General features: G+C 43.0%; 1 protein-coding gene across 3 annotated transcripts; it reads right to left on the reverse strand.

Annotated features, from left to right (window-relative positions):
* Positions 1 to 366: 366 nt before the first annotated feature.
* trip11 (thyroid hormone receptor interactor 11) lies at positions 367 to 24762 on the reverse strand. 3 transcript variants are annotated; one of them, XM_079528415.1, is made up of 21 exons: positions 24191 to 24762; positions 22255 to 22331; positions 22009 to 22119; positions 20436 to 20738; positions 20116 to 20184; positions 19465 to 19630; positions 18823 to 19149; positions 17879 to 17919; positions 17685 to 17783; positions 17164 to 17355; positions 13811 to 16825; positions 13267 to 13407; positions 12223 to 12416; positions 11849 to 12012; positions 11481 to 11584; positions 11042 to 11141; positions 8282 to 8363; positions 7077 to 7191; positions 3605 to 3727; positions 2708 to 2840; positions 367 to 2301 (listed from the first exon to the last, which is right to left on the reverse strand). In XM_079528415.1, the coding sequence occupies exons 1-21, from the start codon at positions 24327 to 24329 to the stop codon at positions 2081 to 2083; spliced, it is 5916 nt and encodes a 1971-aa protein (XP_079384541.1). In that variant the 5' UTR covers positions 24330 to 24762; the 3' UTR covers positions 367 to 2080. The 3 variants fall into 3 exon arrangements, with proteins under 3 accessions (XP_079384541.1, XP_079384540.1, XP_079384539.1); XM_079528414.1 differs by having other exon boundaries at positions 367 to 2292; positions 17164 to 17367; XM_079528413.1 differs by having other exon boundaries at positions 17164 to 17367.
* Between the last annotated feature and the right edge of the window lie 570 nt (positions 24763 to 25332).

Genomic DNA, 25332 nt, shown 5'->3' on the forward strand with positions numbered 1-25332 from the left:
TCAAGTGAGCGGGCGCGCAGGGAGAGAGCCGAGGTCCCAGATCGTTCAGGCAGCGAGGGGTCCGCGGTGTGTTGGGGCGCACTGACTCCAATCACTGGTTCTGGCAAATAATAGGCTAATTAATATTATAATATAGTAGTAGGAGCTTTAAGTTTAAGTGGCAACCATATGCACACTTGCACAGTGAGGGACTGTTCCAGGAGAACGCCCTCCCCTCCTACTCCACATAGCCTACTGCTGAACACAATATTGCACATCTGGTTTAGCCCGTGCATACTATTCCCACAATAATAAATCGGTAAGATCTCTGTTGTAGCTCAAAGTGTGAAATAGCTCAATTCGAGAGAAAGTGCACAAGATACTTAGTAAGGGGGGCAGTTAGTACCTTTATTTTTTAAACAAAATATCCAATTCAGAGACTGCATCCTCCACCTCCAATGGTAACATAATCTAAATACTCTCCAGATTTTCTGATTAAACACCTACAAAATCTTATTTTACAGTTACATTTTGTCAATTCACCAGGAAAAACCATTTGTAACATTTGTTCCTGCTATGGTTGCTGATTGTGGATGTCCATACAAAAATGCTGAGCAGCTATTATTACATCATTGGCTTGCTTTCTCATGTAAATCATTTTCAATGTGCAGTTATTACATTTGCAAATATATATTTATATTAACCATTTACAATCCAAATCATACAATTATCTAAATTGCAAAAAAATGTATAGGCACTTGGACAGAACCCGAACTTCCTAAGTGCCCCATAAATATGAAAAACGCCACTCAATTTACATATATATATTTATATAACTATATAACAGTACTGTATTTATGCATAAGAGCAGTCTCCTAGACGGATCCTCTGACCAACCACAGCCCACAATTACTGCTGGAATTACAACACTATATCACAGTCTGGCCATCTAAGGAAATACAACATTTTGCAGAAACGTCTGTATGGATTTAACAGATGTAGGGAACCGCATAAATCTCTAAGCATCGCTAGGCCTACTAGTGCCAAGAGACCATCAAGCGAGCCTTGCATCAGACAGATTATACTTTATGTCTAAAATGGAGAAAAAAATAAAGAAGAAACTCAAAAGCGAAGGGAAATAAAGCTCTCGAATGCAGAACTAGGGCATGCATGTTTTCACTTGCAAACACAGGCGATGTTTTGTATTGCACACCTATATGTGTATTGCAAAGCACACAAATAGTTTACAAGGTCACTTGCGTTCAGAACTTAAAACATATTGGCCTGACCCATAATCAAAAGGCCTTTCTTTAAAAAAAAATGTACATACATTGTACTCTGAATACAAAACCATTTTAAAAGGAAGTGAACTGCTTATTGAATGCATCAGTAATGTTGTACACAGACCATCAGTCTTCATTCGATGCCTATATAATTGAACATTGATGTGGTTAAAACACATCCGACCATAGATGGTGTAAAGGGCAAAACAAAACGTTGCATAGAACAGCAATAGATCAAAATGAAATTCCTCAGAATATTTCAGGTTGATTTTAGTCCCCTCCCAAATATGAGGAGACAGATGGACCCACAAGGGTCCATTGTTACACTCTCAGAGTTGAATTAACACTGAGGGTTTTGCTGTGTGTTTAATCAGGTCATCACAGCCATAACCCGAAAAGCAGCAAGTACTGTAGTAGCAGTGTTGGTTAATGTTCTCTCTTGCTTATTACTGAAAACAGTGAGGTGGTGCTACTGCCTTAACCTGTACTGTTATCCACTTGAACCGTAGTGTCCCGACAAACAATAGCAGATCTACAAGCTCACAACATCGGCTATTGTTGGTGAAGATATATTGTGTAGAGCAAAAACAGTAAGAGCCCTAGGCTAGAATAGAGCCCTGGGGGACTCTAGTCAACTTGAGAAATAGTCACGCCTCCTTCATTACCACTACTTTGGAACAGGCCAATAGCAATAACAGTTTAAGTAAGAACAGCACCACCACATCTTTTCCAGTGTCACTGTTAAGTATGTAGTATCCAACATCCGCTGACGTGAGAGAAGACTGACGCCAACTGACACACAGAACACTCAGATCAAATCACTGCTTGAGCAGGTCTTTGAGCACAGCCCCCCCGCTAGCCTCGGCAGAGACAGGCACGGGTGTGAAGGAGGGCAGGGCATCTGATATGGGTTTCATTAAGAGGTGACCTCCGACGCCTCCGGCCCCAGCACCAGCTGAGTTCAGCAAGGGGACCGCAGCAGAACGGGGGGCTAGGAATGGGTTGGACTCGCCGGCCCGTTTGCTGGCTGCTGCAAAACCTGATGTAACATTCATTCATTCAATTATTTTTTATTCGCTGTACACTAGTGACTTATGCATGCATGCACCTCCTCAACAACAATTCACCAAATTGGATTGGATGGGATGGATTACTTATTTACTTACTAACTGTGCAATAATAACAGCATATAACGGTGCTATTCTCTAATACTTGCCTTTCTAAGTAGGCGAGTACAACACAATACAACAATCTACTTATGTGAAGGTCTCTAAAACAAGCATGAAAAGCAAAGCAAACGCAATATAAATAATGGTTAGCTGATGTACATTAAGCCTGACAGGCCTGCAACATTGTGAGACAGGCTCCTGTTTGACGTGTCTGATTTAGCACATGAGAGAAGGAAATATGCAGGCTGTGGTTGCTCCCAGAGCTGGTTGCTGTACCTGTAAGAGAGCCGCTGCTGGTCCTCCCTGGAGGCGGAGCGCTCAGGGGTTTGATGTCATGGAGGAGCGTTAGAGGAGGCAAAGACGGGGAGGACTCCACCTCCAGGAACTTGACAAACATCTCTGAGAAGGACTGCAGTTTACAGGGAAAGCAAAGACGGGTCAGAGTACAGTACCGATGTGTGGGATTGAGTGAGTTGAGTGTGTTTGTGTGTAGACACAATACGATCTAATAAATGTTATTAGACATGATTTGGTCTGATGTGGTCTGTCATTTGTTCCAGCGTATGTAGGTATAAAGGTAACAGCAAAACTGTGATAAAAAACAGCCATTCTTGTACCGTATGTTAAATTATTGTGTTTAGTTTTTATAATGGTGAACATTAACTATGAGTCATTTAGCTGGAGACCCCCTGGAACCCCCTCAATGACAACACTTGTGAGTTTGAAACGCTGAGGAAGGCCTACGTGCCGAAACGCATCCGTTTTTCTAGGTAGACTGCTGCTGTGTGTTAAATAAAAAAAAGAAAGAAGCTCATAAGAGACTATACTAAGAGTGCGGATATTCCTTTTTTCATTTGTATCTTCAAGAATTTGCCACCCAGCTACAGAGACTAGACTACACTCCAAGACTTCCCATGAGTAGAGTGCACCTTCTCCTAATGGTTTTACTCCCTCAATGACCCCTGGGGTCCACGGACGACGGACCCCACGTTGAAAACCTACAACCATACATATTCTAGAATCTATGAAGTGCATATTCTACAGTGTGTTTCTGTTATAGTGTGCATGTGCTTGAGAATGTTTGTGTTGTAGAATGTGTTCTCTAGAATGTGTGTTCTCGAGTGTGCTAGTTAACTTCAACCTAAAGAAGGTTTCTTGGTCTCGTCTTCTCACCGAGTTAAAGCCTTGGCTCTGAGTGGGCCTCTGGGGGGTGTTAGGGACACTATGTGCTCCCCTGGTTCCCAGCCAGCTGGATACCCAGCCAGTGACCCCCTGTCTCCCGTCCTCCTCCAACATCTGCAGGGGAAGTGAGTGACAGGGGTCAAGAAAGGGTGGACGGATAAACATTACACAATCTAATGCAGAAATTAAGCAGCAAGGTCATCCTAACCATGTATTAAACTTTTAGGTGAAACCTTGTTTAACCCAGTGGACCAAAACCAAGTTGACCAAGAACAGATTCTTATTTACAACAGCAGCCTGGGGAAGTAGTTGGACGAGAAGTGAAGCTTATATTGATTCACAAACTCACATCTGGAAGTTGCCTAGTTCTATCACAGTCTTATGCTGCAGTGAGCAGTGCTGGTGACGCAATAGGCTGTTTAGTGCCATACTCAAAGGAACCTCAAAGCCGGGTTTCCTACACAGGGCCTCGCAGCCCGCACACTTGGCATTTTCAATTGAAATGGGATCTGAATAATCTGACAAATACATCTTGATCACATGGGGGTTGCAACTAACGATTATTTTCATAATCGATTAATCGGCCGATTATTTAAACAATTAATCGGATTATGGCACTAATTTAGCCATCACCTTATAAATTTGCTTTTAGGTTATTTTAGACAATAATTAACAACTGCTACCGGAGTGTTATGAGCGTGTACAGGACACAGTTATGAACCGTAATCAATTGATATTAAAAAAGGCCTGAAAAGGCGACATCGGCACTCTAGGATTGTGGTAAATGTGGCAATGTGGTAAAATTATCACATTTTGCTCAGCTGTTGATTAGGCTGCTATTCAAATAAATCATAGCCACCGAAGTATCTTTACTCTTTCTGACTGCATACATTTGATTAAAGAATAGCTACACATTTGTCAGTCAAATGTTTTGTTCTTGATCCTATAATTCTGCACGCAGGTACAGACGTAGTTGTATTGGCTTTAATCTTAATGTACAATAAAAACTCCATCTTACAAATACTGCAGATAATCCTTTTCTTTAAGATGTCGAGGGTAAAATGGCCTCAGACTTTAAATGTTTTGGATACCATGTGATTTGCACAGGATGCCACCATTGTTGCGTCATATTTTGTTTTGCAGTCGCTACTGTGAATGTGAAACTATCAGATAATCAGAGATAATTCCGGCTACGACCTTTTACTGTCGGGCCTGGCGGAGATAATGAAGAATCACGAATTCTGTATTAGGCATTTGCTATTGAACATTTAAGCTGGCCATAAAATGGGACAAAAGTTATGGTAAGCATCCACGCTATTGTCAGCTTTGTGAACTCATGGGACAAATCTGTTCAGCCCCACATACTATGCATGGGGTCTTTTCAGGAGGTCGGCTGAATCCTGCCAAAGTAATGATGTCAGTGATCAAGGTTCCAAATATTTTTTAAAGGCAAAGCCAAATATCCTCAAGGAGTGTTAAGTCGTCAATAATCAGATATGAACAATACGAGGAGTGAGTCCAAAACCACTGTTCCAGAAAACTTTATTTAGTCGGCAGAAAAAAGTGTTTGGGAATTGGACTTGGTTTTCTGGGACACTTGGCTGCCTGTTAACATGAGTTGAATGGAACATTTCAATAGCATTAACAGGATGAGGGAGAAGTGAAAAAATAAAATAAGAACAACAAAAGAGCGGAACAACCTCAAGCGCAATAAAACTGGGTCTTCTGTGGAGTTGTAATCGCATTTGCCCCTTACTCTCAAGCTGTTTTCCTTTAAGGCAGTTGGGTAATATGCAGGGAATAGTTGGATGTGGTCCCACGCGGCTCCTGCCAGAAAACTCTGGGTGAGGAAATGCCGAGCTTAGCTACGAGTGGATTCTCAGTCGCTGCTGGAGTTAAAAAAGGGATTGTAATATAGTATTTGGCTGATATTTGACTTAGGGCCACCGCATGTTCATATTCAGGAGAAGATCCCAAGTGGGATAGTGATAGAGCTGATCGAATGTGTATAGAACAGTGACAGGCAGCAAAGAGATTGCATGCGGTCAGAGTGACCTGACATAAATGAACAAGGTACTGTACAATGTAACTGACCAGGCACTGGGATAATCAGAGGAGTCTCAATTGGTTTTATTTGAAAATGTTTTAAAGTGCATGTGATGAATGAGAAATTAAAGGTGGTGTAAGTAATTTGCTTTGTTCGGTGGCTTGCTATAGGGGTCTCACTGTCTTTTCAGCTCTTTAGTAAAAAATAAAATAAATGTTCAGGTCAGGATAACAATTTAGTTGTTCAGTTGATATAACTCATAAAGGGTACAGAATAAACGTGGTACATTAGCTGAAAAGGTTGGAATTGGAACAATATGAAACTGAAGCTGATAGATTGGATGAAATTGGTGACCCATCACATAAGGAAATCTATGTTTATTAAAGTGCTAGAGAGATTTGGAGACCCCTGTTTCTGAACAAGTACTCTATAGCCGTGATTACGATCAGAATATAGAATATAGCTTTAACCTTTTTATAAAAATATATTTATTTGAACCAAAACATATCACTGATATGATTCATTTCAAGTGAACCTGAAGTGTACTGTAGACTGGCCTCCCACGGGTCACAGACAAGGTCAGGGAGAGAAGTGGGCACTGTGTCAGGCACCCGGAACTGATGGCAAGTGAAATGACACCGTGGGAGCCAAACCAAGGCACAGCGAGGAGGGGAGGGAAGGGGGCACACCACCTGCATAGACACACTGCGGCGTGGCAGCAGAGCTTGCAACACTGCAGAGCTACAGACCCTAATGCTGGATATTAGAGAGTGGAAGGAGACCAGGGTTGATGTCGGCTAGTCCGCACACTCGCATTGCAATGATTGCATCATCATCATTTCGACTGAGGTTGCCTGAACCTGCAGCATGAAAGTGGGGGCTCAAATCTTGCCCACAAGAATGACCAGTGCAGTTTAGAAATCTTTGGACTTTGTACAGACAGAATGTGGGTTTTATGCTACTGTGATATTTTATTTTATTATTATTTTCTTTTCTTTTTGTAATAAGGTGGGCAAAATAAGACTTTTTGGCTAAATAGTCACTTTGTTGACTATTTTGTACTGTAAATTGCTCAACAGTTTAAAAAAATGACCGCAATAAAAATAAATTAACTAACTAACTAACTAAGACTTGTCTGAAATGGGGATCAACACAGCTGAACAGTGATATTGTTGTGCAACAGCGATATGTATGTAAGCATATGGCCTGTTTTGGCCATAGTACATTAATTTCTTTGCATATTTCATAAATAGGCTTTGTAGACAAAACAATATTTTTATTTATATGTTCCAATATGCAATGCCAAAAACAATTAAATCATTAATCACAATTATTTTGACAACTGTCAACTAAAACTTCATGATTGAGAGAGCCCTGGAGGTAATGGGTCTGAACAGAATTGAATTGAATAGTCACCTGGTCAACATCTTCTCTCGTCAAGCCCAGCACACTTCCCATGAGCCTCAGCACCTCGGCACGCTTGGGTTTAGGAGTGTGGAAGTAGCCCATGAACAGGTTGCGCATGAGAACTCTGTTGAAAGGAACCAACAAGAGAGTTGTGATGAAATTCTACATTGACAACATGATGGTCTCTTTCTATTTCTTTAACTGTAATACACATACACATACCCATCGGCATCGCTTCCACTGACGCACGGGTGTACAGTAGATTTAGGTCAGTAAGCTTGCTCTAGACCTGTCCTGACGCACATTCGGTGAAGTTGAAACATTCTAACCAACATTAAGGCCTATTATTCTACGCTAAAACACAGATGATTTGTTTGGTTTAGTCCCTTGGGCACTGTTGTGCGCTCTTTATTGCATGTGAACACCCCACCAGCCTTGGTGATAAGTAACATGTGAACACCCCACCAGCCTTGGTGATAAGTAACATGTGAACACCCCACCAGCCTTGGTGATAAGTAACATGTGAACACCCCACCAGCCTTGGTGATAAGTAACATGTGAACACCCCACCAGCCTTGGTGATAAGTAACATGTGAACACCCCACCAGCCTTGGTGATAAGTAACATGTGAACACCCCACCAGCCTTGGTGATAAGTAACATGTGAACACCCCACCAGCCTTGGTGATAAGTAACATGTGAACACCCCACCAGCCTTGGTGATAAGTAACAGAAAACTTTGACAGTTGCTTACTTCTGCCTATCTAACAGAGAGTTTGCTTCAGTTTATTCTGAAATGATCATCGACTGCTTACAAGCTTGCTCTAGTCATTTTGACTAACAGCCAGGTTTAACTTATCAAATTAAGCATCAATCTGATCACTAACCAATGGGTTTTTCGACACTTCTATTCATATGCATTTATGTTGCCTTATTTTTACTAGTCTGAATTTAAACAACACAGGTAAATGTCACTTAAGCCATATATACTTAATTGTACATCAAATACAAATATATAGGCAGCCAAACCTCTTCACCTCTGGCCTGTGTGTGTCTGTGTGTTAGGCTGTGCAACAGTGACACATAATGCTATTTTGTGCTAGGACACAGGGACAGACCCAGGGACACAGCCACACACATAGCTGTCTATAGGAGTGGTTGCACCACTCAAAAAGTCTACAACATGGGTTTTATTCCAATTGCTGCTGCACTTACTTGTCTACTTTGCCCTCTGTGGTGTTTAGTAGGTTCATCAACTTCTGTTCAGCCTCTTCCAACATCTCTTGTCTCAAATCCGCTGCAAGAACGCACACACTGCGTTATAGGTCATATATAAGATGACTTACAACTGCAACATGTGCAACCATAAAATACAATTTACAGATCACTAAAGTCTGATGATTCATGTATACTTAGACGTAGTACACAGAAAATAGCCGATCTACAACTCAAAATGTGCCGCAGTGCGCTGCATTGTACGTTTGCAGATCAGCCTTTTTCGATGTGCAACAAGATGCATGTTTAATTAAGAATAAATAAGGCATAAGAATTTAAAACAAACAATATCAAGCAATACAAAAGTCAAGTTTAGTGGCCAGAAAATATTCTACAGATACACAAAAACAAACAAGCACATACAGTACAAAACAAAAATAATCATCACATTTGCACGTCATGCATATTGCATACATGTGTACATTAATGTGTCCACGTGTCCATACAAGCACGCTCACAGATGTGCGTATGATTTAAGACTCATTTCTAAACAGTAACGTTGACATATTTGCTGAGCAGACATTCCAAAGTTAGACTTTGTCATCAGTGAGACTGCAGATCAGAACATGCTGACAGTCTTCCCCATTGCTTTCTGCACTTTACATTGCCAATCCATGATGTGTGTCAAGGTGTTTGTTCAGTCTGGTAAGAGGCGTTTGTTAATGTTCAGTCTGGTAAGAGTCTAAAACCAATGCCAGATTTTGGGATCTTATGCCAATCTCGATTTTGGAGAGCCCTAGCCCACTGGTGTTTTGACTGATATTTTGTCAAAAAGTGCAACATTTTATAATACATTCTAATTATACAATGAATATAAAATATACTCAAACTGAACTCAATTTTATTGAGGCACTTAAGCCCTATTCTTTAATGTTTTGCCTCTATGACATGATCTAAATACTAGGTTGAAAGTGGTAAAAGATTGTGACACACATCGGCTACATAATTGCTGATACTGAATCCCAATGTCAAATAATAATGGCTGATATATTGGCTGAACTAATATATCAATGGGTCAATGTGTTTAACTTTACATTTACTGCGGTTTTACATTTATTTTGTAATCTTATGCGATCATGCATTATATTGTTTTTCATTTAGGACAGAGGGAAAAAAAGTATGTCTGAGAATTTCTTGTGACGTCATGGCCATATCTAAAGCTGATAGTGGGAAATCAGTAGACTGACAGAACAAAAGAATATGTGGGAAAATGTACCCCATAAGAATTTAACAGTTGATGTAATTTGATTGAATCTATTTGTGTTATTTTGGCCTTTGATAAGAAGAACACAGAATAACAAATGTCCCTGCTAGTACTAACTAAACTGTTGAGAACCCAATGCGTTTTAAATGCTGGGCATGGGTATGGCCCCTCTTGGGCCTCATTTACACTGCCAGCCAAATCCAGCCTGAATCAGATCTGATGAATTCCTGTACTGTTCTTTGTCTATATAGAAGTGTCTATTTGTACGTCTCTTAATGTTTTGATGAATTGAACATGGTGGACCCTGTTGTAAACAAGTGTAATGCTTAATTGGGTCGTCCACTCACAGTTAACAGCCTTTGTATTGAGTTTGTGCTTGAAATGTACTGTAATTCTGCAAACTGTTAATACAATTTTCAATCAATCAATCAAAAAAGCCACATCCAGATTGGAATCTGATTTGTTTAAATGAGTCATGTGACCATTTAAACCAATGAGATTTCAATCCTGGTGTGGCACAGATCTGATTCAGGCTAGATTTGTCTGGCAGTGTAAATGAGGCCTTACACCGGGGTTGAACCGGTTCACTTCTTTTTTCCTGCCTAATATTGAACCAGTTTCCACAGAAATTGAATTGGTTCAGAACCCTAATAGTTTGTTCGGAACTGCAACCAAAACATGGTCGCCAGCTCTGTGAAACACCAAGGTTTCAACTTAAGAATCTAGAACGGAACCAGTTCTAGAACCAAAGTTCTTGTGGTGGAAAAGGGGCTTATGAGTATAGTATAAAGACCACTCCCATTGTTCAAAGACTATTTGGCAATCACAACAAGGTATAAAATGTACATGCCATCAGAGAATGCCTGCGAGGCAGGGATTTCAGAAAAATGCATGTCATCCATGACAGCTTAAACAAAAGCAGAACATAGTGGTGCCGTGGTCTTTGAACCGAGTCATAAATCAGTCGTCAACATTATTTATTTCATTACGGCTTAGTGAAACCACCTTCCATTTCCTGTAAAGACTTTGAGCTCAGTTTTAGTTGCCACAATTGTGTGCAACCCCATATTGTGATTTTAGCTTCCAAAACTGATTATAGAATTTGGCATTTCAGCAATACAAACTCTCATTCAGAAAAATAGAGAAGATGTAGTTGAAAATAGTCAATATGTTAATATGAGAACTAACTTTTTAGTTTCATATACAGTAGATGCAACAGCATATAATTTAGGTGCATTAACACATATTCCACACACACAGACAAACATGCAAAATGTACAGTAAGGTGAACTGGAGCGACCACTGAACATATTTAATTGTACTGGACCGATTTTTAAGTGCATGTGCGTCCAAAATGGGTGCACTCTGAAGCCCGGATATTATTTTACTCAAGAGACTAATAATCATGATTAAGAATCCTGATCAAGAAAAATCATGATTAATATCATTTTAGACAAAATTGTCTAAAGTGTATTCAAAACAGCTTTAAGTCTGACCTTGGTTTTTCAGTTCTTCAAGCTGCTCCTCTTTGAAATCCAGCTGGTCTGTGAGGCGAGAGGCTGAATCCAGAGCAGTGTTGGCCTCATCCAAGTTCATCTGACAGAAACACAGGACTACACCAGTGAGGAACACCCCCTCATTTTTTCCCCAAAAGTATCGAAAACAGCCAATCTACCAGATGATCTGTCAGATCAGAGATTTCCTTCTACAGTCAGGTGTAGATTGGGCACTTTGCTATTTTCACAAAAAAGAAACAAAGACATTTAAAGTGTAGAATAAACATGCTACTCGTCATCATGAAAGGGGGCGGGACTGCAACGCTCTATTGCCATGGCAGACATTGGTTATTACCACCAAATTATGACCAATGACACACAGTAAAAAGAGGCTACTTCAGTTGAGATATGATCAGAGTATGAGTGCTTGGTCTTCTACCTGAAGCGCAGCAGTTTTGTCCTCCAGTGTCAAAGCTTTCCGTCTCCACTCGTCCTTCTCCTTCCTGTGCTTGTGCAGCTCTGACGAGTACATGGCTTTCTCTTCTACAGGAACAAACTTAACTTAGTCCATGTTTACAGAAGTTAACATGGACTAATTAACTATCATGCATATTTTAAGCATTCAAATGAAAATAATTGAAAATTTGGAACACATTAGTGAAGTCAGGTTTATGATGCGAAACTGTACATAATTGCACTCTTACTATCCACTTTAACTTCAGCATTACACTATTGTCACAAGACTGATACACTCCATAGGTAGACTGCTTAAAGTATGACAATTGTTAGTTCCAGCAACAAACTTGCCTTGCTGGAATTGCTCTAGCACCATCTGCAGGTTGGAGAGTGACACTGCATATTGGTTGACCTGCTCCTGGGAGGTGTGGAGCTGGAGCCGTGCTTCGTCCCTCTGCTTCACCACTCCACTCAGCTGCTCCTGTAGAGACTCCACCTGCATGCTAGCCTGTTGGCTGGAGGGGGTGGAGCATGAAAGTAGTGACAAAACCTGCAACATTTTGTTTCCCAGGTGACCCCTCAACCAAAACAAATCTGTATCTGTCCATTTGTGCACTCTCAGATGTATGGGCGTCTGTGGCCTAATAATCTAATAATGCAGACCAAACTGGGGGTCCTTCAAATTAAAGTTTGAGAACCACTGAAATAATTTGTCTTCCACCAACCTGGCGTTCTCCACTGCACTGGAGGAAGTGGCCAGTCTGTCATCCAGAAAGGCTACTCTCTTGCGTAGCTCGGCCTCCCTTTCCTCTGTAGATAAGGCCTCCCGGGTGTACGAGTCCTCGATCTCCAGCAAGTGGTTGCGCAACCTTTCCAGTTCCAGGTTCAGACGCTGTTCTTTTTCCTTCACATGCTGCAGCTGAGAGAAGGAAAAGAACACAGATGTGAAAGGTAGCAGTAATGCAAAGTGTATACAGTAAATCAGTGGTTTTCAACCAGTGGTTTGGGGACCACCAGTGGTCCTTGAGGGGGCTTTACACTCTCAAGAGTATTCAATATGGTCTGGGCCAGCACTTATGTCTCCCTACCTCCACACCATTTACCTACTCCAGAAGAAGAGTTTGTTAGAACTGCTACTTTATCAAAACGACTCGATCACTCTGCTCCACTTTTCAAAATGCTCAATTTACTTACCATTTTCCAGATTAACACTTGCATTTTTATTTATAAGCTTAAACATACCCCTAACTCCATCCCCAGGCCTTTTAGTAATTACTTTCAAACAAATTCTCAAGTCCACAAATACAACACTAGACAGACTACTTATCTCCATCCCCCCCTTTATCGTACTAGTCATGGTCAGTTTTCCATTAGATACAGCGGTACTACACTTTGGGACAAATATTCTACTAGTTTACAACATTCTTCTCTGAACTTGTTTAAGAACAAACTGAAGGTTGTTCTGATTGACCAAATCACTTAATTTTCATAGTTTTGTATTCTCTTCTCGTCTCTAATCAGGTCTTAGATTATTGATTTAACATACACACATGCATGCACATCAGTCCAAGGAGCCACCCAGGGCAACCACAGCCTTCAACTGTCACAAGTATCTTAGTGAAAGCATTTGAGTGATGAAGTGCCTTGCTATAAGAGTACGTTGTTGAAAGAAGGATGCATTTTACCCATTACTCATCCAAACCCCACTAATGTAGGAGCTAGTACTGTATAAGCAAAGACCTGTTGCTGTGCCAACACTGCCAACCTACCTCATTTTGTACGGCTGTCGTCGCCATTTGCTTCTGTTTGAGAGCCAGCATCACATGGTCTCTCTCCTGTTGGAACATCACAGCTTTCTCCTGCATCGACCTCATCTCATTCAGCAGCTGGTTCAGCTCCCCAGACTTACCCTGTGTGAGATATTCATATAAGAGATCACAACAACCTGTATTTGTCATTCATAAAATTAACCAATTAAAGACTGTGGTAATCTGATGATTAGTACGAAATTATTTAAATGAATAAATAAGATCTTGTGCTGGTCTCCAGAAACGGGAAAGCGGACTGCACATTATTGGTTGGTTGTAGAAGTGCTCAAAGTCTTTAAACATCACATGAGCAGAAATTACATCCTTGATGCAATTTCTACCCAAACTAAAAAAAAAAAAGAATTTCACATTTTGCAAACTGGTTCTAGCTTTTTATTTTGCCCCAATGAAGGCAAGGGCCCATTTACACATGTGAACGCTAAAGTTTCTATTCTGTATTCATATTCAATAACAATTAACAAGTAATGAAGTGTTCACAACTGACCTGCTCTTTGTCCTTGAGCATCTTCTCCAGGGTGCCGGCCTTCTCACTCACGGCACTCAGCTCAAACTCCTTCTCCCTCAGCAGGAGAGATACCTGCATGTTGGTTTCTTGCAGCGCCCGGAACTCTGACTCCTTTTCCCGGGAGCGTGCAGTCACCATCTCATTCTCTTCCTTCATCTTCTTGACATCCATCTCCAAGATGAGGGCGCGTTCCTTCAGGTTTGTCACTGCCTGTTTCAGCACCTCGTTGTCGTTTTCGCGGTTGCGCAGCGCCTCGCTGACCTGGTTCAACTGGTCTCCCTTGGTTTTGATAAGGAGGTCCTTCTCTCTGACGGCCATCTGCAGGGCCTCCAGCCTACCCCTGACCCGCCGAGCCTCCTCCATCTGGCCTCGCTGCTCGCTCTCCGAGGCTAACGAAGAGTTGGACAGGCGATGGTTGTTCTCTTGTAGAGTCCTGATCATGGCCTCCTTCTCAGCCAGCAGAGCTTGCAGTAACTGAATCTGTTTGTGCAGGCCCTTGTTTGACGACGCTGCCTCCTGGTGGCTTGGAGGAGCCTCTGTTGCAAGTGAAGTCCCAGCAGTCTGTGGAGACAGAGAAACATCTGGACCCTGTGCAACACTGTCCAGTTTACCCAGCAGAACATCCTTGGTTGTACTGAGCTGACTGATGGTATGCTGAACATGGGCAAGCTCCTGGCTCAGGGTGCCAAGCTTCCTCTCCTTCTGCTCGTAGCTCTGGATGAGCCGGGTGTAGTCTACTGACAGCTTGGAGCTGCAGTCACTGTCGGCAGAGACCTGACCTTGCAGTTTGATCAGTTCCTCCTGCAGCTGGGCTGACTCGTGCTGCATGTTCTTCACTGTGGTGATCACTTGTTGCTTCCACTCATCCATCTTCTTTACCTGCTGCTTTAGCGTGTCTCTCTCGTGGAGGAGCTCCTCAAACTGGTTGCTACTCACACCTCCGGACGCCGAGTCAGGTTCCCCCAACTGCAGGACAGCCACCAGGGTCTGGCACTTTTGGGTCAGGGCGTCAATCTCGATGTCCTTCTCCCTGATGATACGTGACAGGTTCTGGATGGTCTCCCGGAACATCTCCTGGGTTCCTGATGGGTCGCTCATGGAGGAGAGGCGATGGTTTTCCTGCTGGAGCTTCATCAAGGCCGTCTCCTTTCCTGCCATGATGTCCATCAAGCGATGGTAATCTGAGCGAAGCTGGCTGTTCTCCCTGGTCTTCTCGTTCAGCACGGCCAGCACCTGCTCCCTCTCCACGGCATAGGCGTGCATCTGCTGTTGGAGTAACAAGAAATCTTGACTAAGTCCTCCACCCATGGAGACTCTGGCGTGCAGTGCCTGGATCTCCAGGTCTTTCTGGAGGACCATCTGAGAGAGCTTGCCCACCTCGTCGCGAGACCCTGACAGCTGGTCAAGTTGCTTGGTTAGGGAGAGATTTTTCTCACTGAGTTGGTTGATTTCATTGTCCTTCTCCTTAATGCCCCTCACCAGACGTTCTAGCTCCACCTTAGACAAGTCATGCTTCTCGTTGCCATTCTCACCATTTAGAGACTGGGTCTTGTCCTCCTGGAGGATGACCACACCCTGTCCCCGTTGCTCAGTGAAGCTGTCCACTGCCTGCTGGAGCCGGGCAATCTCTTCGTCCTTGGTGTGGATAAGCCTGTTGTAGTTGAGCGCTGTCTGCTCCTGGCGAGAGTGGGCCTGCTCCAGCTCACTCTGCTGTGCTTGGAGAGACTGCTGGGCGTGGAGGAGAGAAGCATGCAGCTCCTCTGTGGTTCTCCTCAGGGTTTGGACTTCCTCGTCCAGGGCGTCCCTGGAAGTCTTAAGCTGGGTGATCTCAGTCTCCAGTTCAGTAATGATATCCAGGGTCCTGGGCTCAGCCAGGGGCTGAGGCCTGCTTTGATGGTCTCTGAGGCGATCAATCTCCTCCTTCAGGTGACTGTTTTCCTCCTTCATGCCACCCATCTGTTTGTCTTTGTCATCTAGCACCTGTCTAAGGGCTTCAACTTCCTTGTTCGCAACGCAAATGCTGTCTTCCATTTCCCTCTGCAGCTCTGCCGCATTCTGCTTAAGCGTGTCCATAAACGTGTCTTTCTCCTGTAGCAGGTCTGTCAGCTGCTTTTGTCCGGCGACTGTGATGGAGAGCATTTCATTCGTGTCTCTGTGGTCGGATGCCATCTGCTCTAGGTCCCTCTTCAGGTGGGCTATCTCGAGGTCCTTCTCTTGGTTGATCTTGATGGCACGTTCATGCTCCGTCTGCAAGGCAGAGGCATCCATGGAGCGGGCCCGTGTGAGCTCATCGATGGTCTGCTGGTACTGTTTAGTCAGCTCTGTTAGTGCCTTCTCAGCCTGACCCAACTCTCCCTCAAGCTGGCCCTTCTCTAGCTTCAAGGCTTCAATACGGGTGTCCTTCTCCCGTATCGTCCTGTTCAGAGGCGCCTGGCCTTCCCTCAACTGCTTGCCGAGCTCTTCAATTTGAACCACAGTCCGCTCCCCCTCCGCCTTCAACCTCTGGTTTTCCATCTTCATCTCAAAGTCCTCTGTCATAACCCTCTCATGAGTGCTCCTCATCTCTGCCAGCTCTCTCCTCAGCTCTGACAGCTCTGCCTCCTTCTCTGCCAACACCTCTCTCACCCCCTCCATCTCACCTCCTCTCTCTCCAACCTGACTCAGCTCTGCCCTGGTAGCAGACAGATGTTCCTCTCTCTCCTGTAGGGTTTTCCTCAGCTCAGAGGCTTCTCTGCGGGCCTCCTTGCTCTGTTCTTGGGCACGCCCATGTTTGTCTTTGAGCTCCTTTATTGTGCTCTCCAGCTGCTGCTTGCTCATGTGCAGGTCATTGAGGGTGAAAGCACTCTGGCTCAGTTTCTCCATCTGTGTCTCCAGCTCTTGCTCCAAGGCACCTGCCTGGTTTTTGGCCGCGTTGAGCTCCGTGGACAATCTGGTCACCTCAGCCTCTGCCTCCTTCAGCTGCCCGGAAAGCTGATCTTTCACTGAGATCATATGCTAAACAAAAAGAAAACAAAGCATAGAAGAAGATGCCATTCAATTTCTCTATGTATTTTACTTGGTTGTGAGTACAAATATTAAAAGGAGAAAATTGGTCTGCAGTCAAACAGTAAATTCAGGCTTATTTCATTTCTGAATTCGTGTTTATTTTTGACCAATACATACATTCTGCCGTTATTGAGACAGGCAGAGATGAGGAGATAACAAGCTCAGTTACTCTCTTTTTTTAAATACAGTATATAATATTTTAGTACCGGTATATTAAAAACATGTATACTGTATGCTTCTGAGTAGGCACAATTTCTCATGGTCCAAATTCTTTAAGTCAGTCAAACCTGTGTGGCTTCCTGGTTTTGCCTATCCAGTTCCTCCAGTTCGGCCATCAAAGTGTCTCGTTCGTCTTGTGTGTCCTTCAGGGCTCTCTCTCTCTTCTCCAGCTCCACCTTCAGGTCCTCCAGTTCCTCCAGGTCACTGCTTCCAACACCTCCCCCACTAGATATATTCTCCTCAGCCGCTCGGAGTCTCTGCTGCAGATTTAACTGGCAAAGAAGAAAAACAATGACAACCAACAGATATATGACAGATCTTAGAAAGGACTCAGAGTGGAAGGATTTATGGAGCATTTTGTTTGACAACATATAAATAATTTGATCACTCCGTAGGGAAGGGACCATAAACAGGGCCATTCATAGATTAACTAAAGGATTAGTTCCAACTAATATACAGATCGCACAAATCAACTCAAGTGGCCATTGGACTTTGGTAGAACATTGACATTTTAACATGCTTACTTGCATGGTGAGAACAGAAGCGTATCATAAGGTTTTGTAGGTTCCAATACAGAAACAACACTGACCTTTTCCTGTTCCAGCAAATCATTTTCCTGTTTCATTGTTCCAATGATGGTGTTCAGCTCCAATATATCTGCATGCTCTACTTCCTCCTTTGGTTCAGTCTAAGAAAAAAAAGAATATTACTCAGGAAGTTAGGAAAACACTCTAGCACCATTAACATGACTTTACATTTGTTTGTGCTCTTATCAACACTTGCCTCAGCAAGAGTCTTCAGCCGCAATACTTCCTGCTCTGCACCTGGAACATTTTAAGTTGATGAAATATTTAATTAAAAGTTTGAACTCAAGATGAATATGTATAATGACATGTATATTGTATACAGTATATATACACCAGTAAAAGGCCCTGAGGGCAAGAAGTGACCTCGCCCTAAAGGCTGAGGTCGTGCTGAAGCTACAGGTCTCTGGGAATGCCCATATGGACCTTTTTTTGTTGTTGACGATTTCAGGCTGGGTAGGGCGAAAAATGTGTGCTAATTAGTAAGGCCAGGTGGGGCCTCGGGCCAGCCCAGTTTTCGGGCCGGTTGAGAACTCTAGTTTTCGCTGGCTGCCGGGCCTGGCTGTGCTAATAACTGGTGGGGAGGGATCAACATCTGGAATGTCAGAACAGGTCAGCTCCATATCTAGAGATCTATGGGTTTGAGGTCAGATGTTGCTGGCCGGCTCCATGCAGATCTAGGTGTCTTCTCCATGTATGGCTATCCAGGGTTTGATGAGGTCAGTGTCGTGATCTTCATATATGGAGATGGACATATATGGAGTGTGTCACGGGGCGTGATGGACTGACAGCCATATATGGTGGCATGACGGACTGACAACAATATATGGAGGCGTGACAGACGGACTGACTGACAGGTTTTCATAGTAATCTGCGACCTATGGTCGCAATAACAACTTTCAAAAGGTATAGTATACAAGAAAGACTTTTTCATGACCCTAATTGCAGATTCAGAGAAACTATATTTGTATTCTACATAACAAAATGACAAGTGCAGTAAAATCAGATATAATAATGGGTAGACACGCAATTACATACATTATTACATATTATTCACCTGTACTGAGTCAGCTTACCTGTACCAGATTTGCTATACCTAATATATAACATTCGGTAGAATCACAAAGACATAAGATAATTTACCTGCGAGAGCTTTCCTCAGCCCCTGGATCTCGCTGTCCAGCTGGGCTTTGTGCAAAGCTTTGCCCTCTTGCTCTTGTACCCTTGTCTGGAGCTCCGAGACAGAGGCTTGCAGCCGTGTGTAGTTCTGCAGCAGCTCACTGTTCTCGCCCTGGGTCTCGTCTTTCTCCAGCTGCAGACAAGCTTGCTTCCTCCTGGCCTCCTCCAGGCTGGTGGTGAGCTCCTGCAAATGTTTCTCTTGCGCCTCTGCCTCCTCCTGTAGACACTGGATGGTGCTCTGGAGCTCCAGCAGTTTGGAGGAATCTGGTGGACCCGTGACCTGACCACCACCTGGGCAGAAAATAATTCAGGTGGAAAAAAAAGATCCTTTCATGTTGCACTAAAAACATGTTCACGCTCAGAGAAAGCATTGGCATCTGTCACAGACACATGGAAAGAGGTTAAGGTTGAATTAGAAATTCACATCCACTATAGTAGAATCATAATATCTCCACTTCCCCCATTATACAGTTTAACCTTTCTATAGCTGCTCCTCTGGGACATATTTAGCTGCTTAAAACAGCATTTAGCAGTTTTAACGCCTTGTTTTGTTGGGGTGAAAAACATCTAATGCAAACATCTAACATCCACTTCCAATAGTCTCACCATCCTGATGCTGTTCCTCCAGCTCTTCTATTCTCTCCTCGTACTCGGCCAGCTCCTCTCTGTGTCTCCGGGAGATGTCAGCCATCTTCTGCCGTTGGGCATCCTGCAAAGCCGTCAGCTCATGCTGGTGCTCGTCCACCTCGCGACTCATCTCCTCTCGAAGCTCCTGTTCCAAAGGGGACATGAGAGAAAAGTCAGTTATAACAATAGTTATGTCATCTACGTGTGGTGTCTTTAAAATTCATTCCATGGGTTGAAACCATGCAATAAACGACAAGAGGCTGTGGTTTGCCATGGATTCTAGAATTACGGTTAACTGTGGCCTCACATTCTTACTGCTTTTCTAAAGCGGTTACTAAATATGACAACACACAGACATATTTCAATTGAAACAGTTTTAAAATTTTGTCTCATTATTTGTACAAGAAAGTATTGCCCTTAACTTCACACACAAGCAAGAAAATTGCTACGCAAAAGCATGGAAGGTACCAAACAGTACACATCACAGTATCTGCCTTGTTTTAAACATGCAGTCCATCTGTGTGTTTTACGACGACACTCAGACGATCAGAATCGAGAACTGGAACTATCCGCTTTAGAATTTGCGTGGCAGTGGAAAACCGAAATGCAGTCACCTCACCAGTCACTCACCTTGATAATTCTTTGAAGTTTTATAATCTCGCCCTGGTCGCCATTTCCAGTTCCTGGTGAATTTGATGCCTGCAATTTAAAAGGAGACCTGAGCCAAATAACTGACAAAATCCACTAATGAAATCCACTTTCAACACGTTCCTATAACTGCTGCTTCCTGGCTCATATCAACCAAAATGTATTTATGTATCAAGTCCCACCAAGCTGACATCTAATGTCCAATATGCGTTCAGTCGTACGACCAATAATATCTGATCTAATAAGCTCACAACAAAGTATAGATTAGGCTTAGGCTGTGCACAAACAGACCACCAGCTGACCTGAGACACACGCCTCCAGTGTGCCACCTCAGACTCCAGTCGCATGACCTCTGTCGACAACCGGTTGATCTCTTGCTGAGACCAGAGGACATCGCTGAAGTCCATTTCGTCCCCATGGAAGCCATGATGGGACCCCGGGGGTCTTGGAAGGAAGGAGGAGGCTGAGGATGAGGTAGCGGTTGTGGAGGAAGTGGAGACGGGAAGAACAGCAGGGCCGACGGAAGCGCTTTGTGCCGAGTGCTGCAGCTTCTGCACTTCTTCTTGCAGGCCACTCTGACGGGCTTTGAGGTGACTGAGCTCCACCTGTGGAGACAATGGTGAACCTTAGACCAGGCAGAGACATTGATTGACACGTGCCCATGAATATTATTGGCTGAAAATAGTTATCAAGGCTAGATATTGTTATAAATAAATAAATATTTATTTATGTTGCACATATAAAAGGGCACATTATAAGAGAGTATGTGCTCTTAAAGGGTTAAAACACATATTTCATGTCATCTTGACAAACAAAGTATATAGTGGAGTTGTGGTTTAGGCTGCAGTGCTGTATAGCAGTGGTTCTCAACCAGTGGCCCGGGGACCACCAGTGGTCCTTGGGGGTAGAGGGCTGCAACGGGAACAGGAGCCCAAGGCCCCCGCGGGACCCAACGTAAATGTTGCGGCGCGGCCGGTATTTAAATGTTTTCCCTGTCTGTGACTTTGATCAGCTCCTCACACAAATATAACTCCTCTCTCGTGCATGCACGCCTGCTCAATCTCAGCAACTGTTTGGGTAAATGTATTTTTTTCGATCCCAATGGAAATATTGCTGGTTTAGCGGGACTAAACGATAATATTGCGGGATGGTTCGGGACTAAATGGGATGTATTTTTTTGTTGCGGGTGGGAGCGGCGGACAGGCGGTCACCGCGGGCGGTCAAAAATAAAATCATTGCGGGAGTGGGCGGGATTGGTCTGAAATTCAACGGGAGTGGGCGGGAACGGGATCAATAAATCACTCCCGCGCCGGGCTCTACTTGGGGGCTTCCAGGTTGTCTCCAGCTAATGATGAAGTTGGTAACCAAAGTCTACACAATTATATAATGTAGAATTGTTATTTTGATCAACGTTTGCCTGTTGTCTCTCCTATGGTATCACATCAATACAGCATGGAATTTTTGACAAAATCTTATTTAACAAATATCTTGTCTGAGAGGACTAAATCTCATCAAATGCCAAATAAATAATGGACATGTTATGTAAAAGGTTGAAAACCACTGCCGTATAGTAACAAACTGGTTTTGTTGTAATGTTCAGTGAGGTGCATGTTCGTCATAACAGAATAATCGCATCACAACCTGTTTTGAGCAACATATCACAGCACACCCTGTGTTGAACGACATATCACGTTACCCTTGCATTCTTCAATGGTGTGTAAAGAATCAAAACCATTTTCCATTGTTGCGTTAAATTCAGGAATGGGAACATTTTACACCCATATCTGACTACTTCTTGGAATGTAAACAAACATTAGCATAATGTGTAAACAAACATTAGCATAATGTCTGACATGTAAATGTTAAAGCCCATACATCTTTCTGCTGCAATAGGGTTCTGTACTCCATAGACTGCTGTTTGATCTGGATCTCTGAGGCCTCCAACTTTTCTTCCAGTTCTGCATACAGCTTCTTAAATCTCTCATGCTGGAGCAGAGACAACACAGGTGAGTCATTAACATTCAGACATGATAAATTATAGATTTATAATATTAATTTAAAAAAGAAGGGTACTAGAGACTATATTTCAAATACAAATATAGACTTAAGAATCATTCTGACCTCCAACTTTTGAGCAGTGAAAGCAGACTCCACTTCTACCAGTTTGGAATTGGACACCTGCAGCTCAGTGGTAGCATCTGTGGTTTGATTTGAAAACAGCATGGATTATAAAGTCAGTATCACTAAATACAGAAAGTAGCTAATCAGATTTTAATATGTCCCATTGTGAAATGTGAATCCTCTTGGAAATTACTGCAATAATAGCTAAAACAAACAGTTGAGGCTCAAATATGGAAAGATGTGTAACTGATATAGGGCCACAGCAAGAAAGACAGATAAGAGTTGTAGAGGGTAGAGACAACATAGAACAGCACAAACTCCAGTACAGTTTGTTTTACAATATAAACCCATGTGAAGTGAGGGGCGCTCTTTTCATCGTACATCATCATGCATCATCTCATACTGGCCAATCAGAATGCCCGTTGCCACAAATTTCCGTCATATTTGGCGGACATTTTACTTTCTCCTTTCATTGTCGATGGCAAATATAAGACGTATGGGGACAAATGAGCGAAATTAATTTAATCCCTTGTCTGAGCCGAATCTGGGTTTGTTGGAGTTGCATCACGGCAAGGTATAAACAACCTAGCTGCAATTTGCAACTCTAGATTTTTTTATAATGGGATGAATCTAGAGTTGCAATACCCTCCATTGACTCCCCACTCATCCAATTGCGTTTGCGATCTGCTTGTCTTAAACAACGTTAAACTCACCAACATTGCAGCTGTAGTCCAAGCTTGAATTATCCTCTTTCAATCTGCCGAGCTTGTTTTTCATAAAAATCCCCCGTAGTCATGTTATGAGCTACTTTCTGTCAAGACATCCTCTGCAGGTGATTCTTTTTCTAAGTGTTGCAGTTTGGAAGCACTCGTTTTCTATAACGGGTCGCGCTGCTGCCTCCTGCATTATGTGCAAATTCGAAACAGGTGGTATGCAGGACCGTTCAGTGACTTACGACGAGTGCTTCCAAACTCCAGCACTTAGAAAAAGAATCACTTGCACAGAATTTCTTGACAGAAAGTAGCTCATAACATGTCTACGGTGGATTTTTATGAAAAACAAGCTCGGCAGATTGAAAGAGGATAATTCAAGCTTGGACTACAGCTGCAATGTTGGTGAGTTTAACGTCGTTTAAGACAAGCAGATCGCAAACGCAATTGGATGAGTGGGGAGTCAATGGAGGGTATTGCAACTCTAGATTCATCCCATTATAAAAAAATCTAGAGTTGCAAATTACGGCTATAAACAACCCAAACATCGAGCACTAGTGATCAAGTGGGCCCTGGTCCAGAAAAGTTTGAGATTCACTGTTCTAATCATGGACACCAGAGAACGTCCTCCTCCTCCTCTCCTCACACATTCTCACTCAAACACATAGTTCTGCTTAATTAACCAGGTTCACATGACAGAAATCTTGCTTGGCTGAGGAGGACACAAACATTCTGGAGTTGTCTGTGATACAATATTGTCTATTTTAATATTATCTGCATGCAAGCCCATGAAATGTACAGATAATGTGTTTGACAGCGGCCCTAGGCTATGAATCATTTTGTGCAGTGCCTGTGAGGTGGAGATCTGTGATCAAAGTTCTTGTTGTGACATTCCTTTGGGCCATCTCTCACAAGCTGTTTGCTCTCAACAGCTGACTTTTTGGATGAATTAATGCTTTTGACTGCAGAAAGTGGTATTTTCCTACAACATATGGTTGAATAATAATCAAGCACATACAAAGAACATTTCCTGGTGCCATCACAAATGATATACTCATGTTCCTGAACTTCCTGGTTTAAACCATATTATTAGTTATCACAAGCTGTCTGTAACTGGTTTTATTGCACGTTTTTCACATGGAAACAATATGCAATATGGGACATGGAAGCACACATACACAAATCAAGACAGTAGGTTGTTGGCTCTTTATGTGACCATGTCTTACCTCCTACTTCTTCAACACCTTCCAGCAGCATATCTTTGGTAAACGTGGATATCTGTCCGGTGAAGGATGACAGGCGACCCCCCGCCTGGCCAAGGGATTGGCCGAGGCCAGAGCCAAGCCCACCAAGCCACGATGACATCTCGGTGAAAGGCAAAAACAAAACAAAAACAAAGAAAGGCTAAAAACTAAGCTAGCTAGCCTAACAGTGGCTGGCGAGTTCGCAACGTTAGCCAGATCATATAGATCGATTCTCGAACACAGAAATACCTCTAGGTTCAATACACACTTTGTTTTTTGGGCCAACCAACTCGCCTTTAGAGCTGACATACGCTGTCATTCGGGGTCTGTGAGGCAAAACTCGTACGCGGTGTACGGCAATGTCAAGACAAGCGAACTAAACGCCATTCTAGCTCGACCAAACTGCAAAAACCGTGGGCGGCGAAGGTTATGTTGCTATTCGCCTCATCAGTAATGTTTATCCGCATTATTTGATGATGGTTTAAAGCCGGCTCTAAACAAAACAACGCCTGTGGAGTGCCACCTCAACTGCAGCCATTATCGGCTAGGGTAGGATGGTTGTCTGGTTGACAACTTTGACGTGGACAGGACACAAGCAAAAAGCACCGGAGAGCGATGCATTGTGGGATCGTGGAGGACCAACAACCATTGTACGAGGCAATGTTCAAGAGCAGCACTATTGTTTATTAAAATGATTCCCCGTCCCTCTAGTGATGCAAAAAAATGTAAATTAAATACATTTAAATGAGTTAAAGCTGCAATCGGGAGATTACTTGAATGAAGTGAATACATTGTTATTTTAACCCATCAGAGTGTGCTATTACAATATAATAACTAGCACAGTATTTGGATGAGGTAGTCTCCTTACTCTTCCATTTACTTTAGTTGTTGTTGGGTAGGAGACATACTGATTCTGGGTTCACAACCACAAACAAGTTATGCCCTAAACTCATAAATCCAGTATTCCTGGGCCCTGGCAAAGCAAGGATTTGGGACTGCGGGGACTCTTGCAGGAGACCATGGTTTGAGTAGGACATCACATCTATGGACTGCATCTTTAGCATTTGAGTTTTGCCTATAAAGCCGAAACATATTTCAAATATTTGAATTGTGTAGATTTTAGT

Source organism: Electrona antarctica (genome assembly GCF_951216825.1).
Source record: "Electrona antarctica genome assembly, chromosome: 18".
NCBI lineage: Eukaryota > Metazoa > Chordata > Actinopteri > Myctophiformes > Myctophidae > Electrona > Electrona antarctica.

Excerpts from the sequence above, each read along its gene's own strand:
- trip11 (XM_079528413.1), bottom strand. The coding sequence starts at position 24,329 with ATGTCATCGTGGCTTGGTGGGCTTGGCTCTGGCCTCGGCCAATCCCTT. Across the intron at positions 12,417-13,266 it reads CGACAGCCGTACAAAATGAG|CTGCAGCATGTGAAGGAAAA; the intron begins GTAGGTTGGCAG and ends TCCTTCTCTCAG. Across the intron at positions 2,302-2,707 it reads CAGCAGCGGCTCTCTTACAG|GTTTTGCAGCAGCCAGCAAA; the intron begins GTACAGCAACCA and ends ATGTTACATCAG.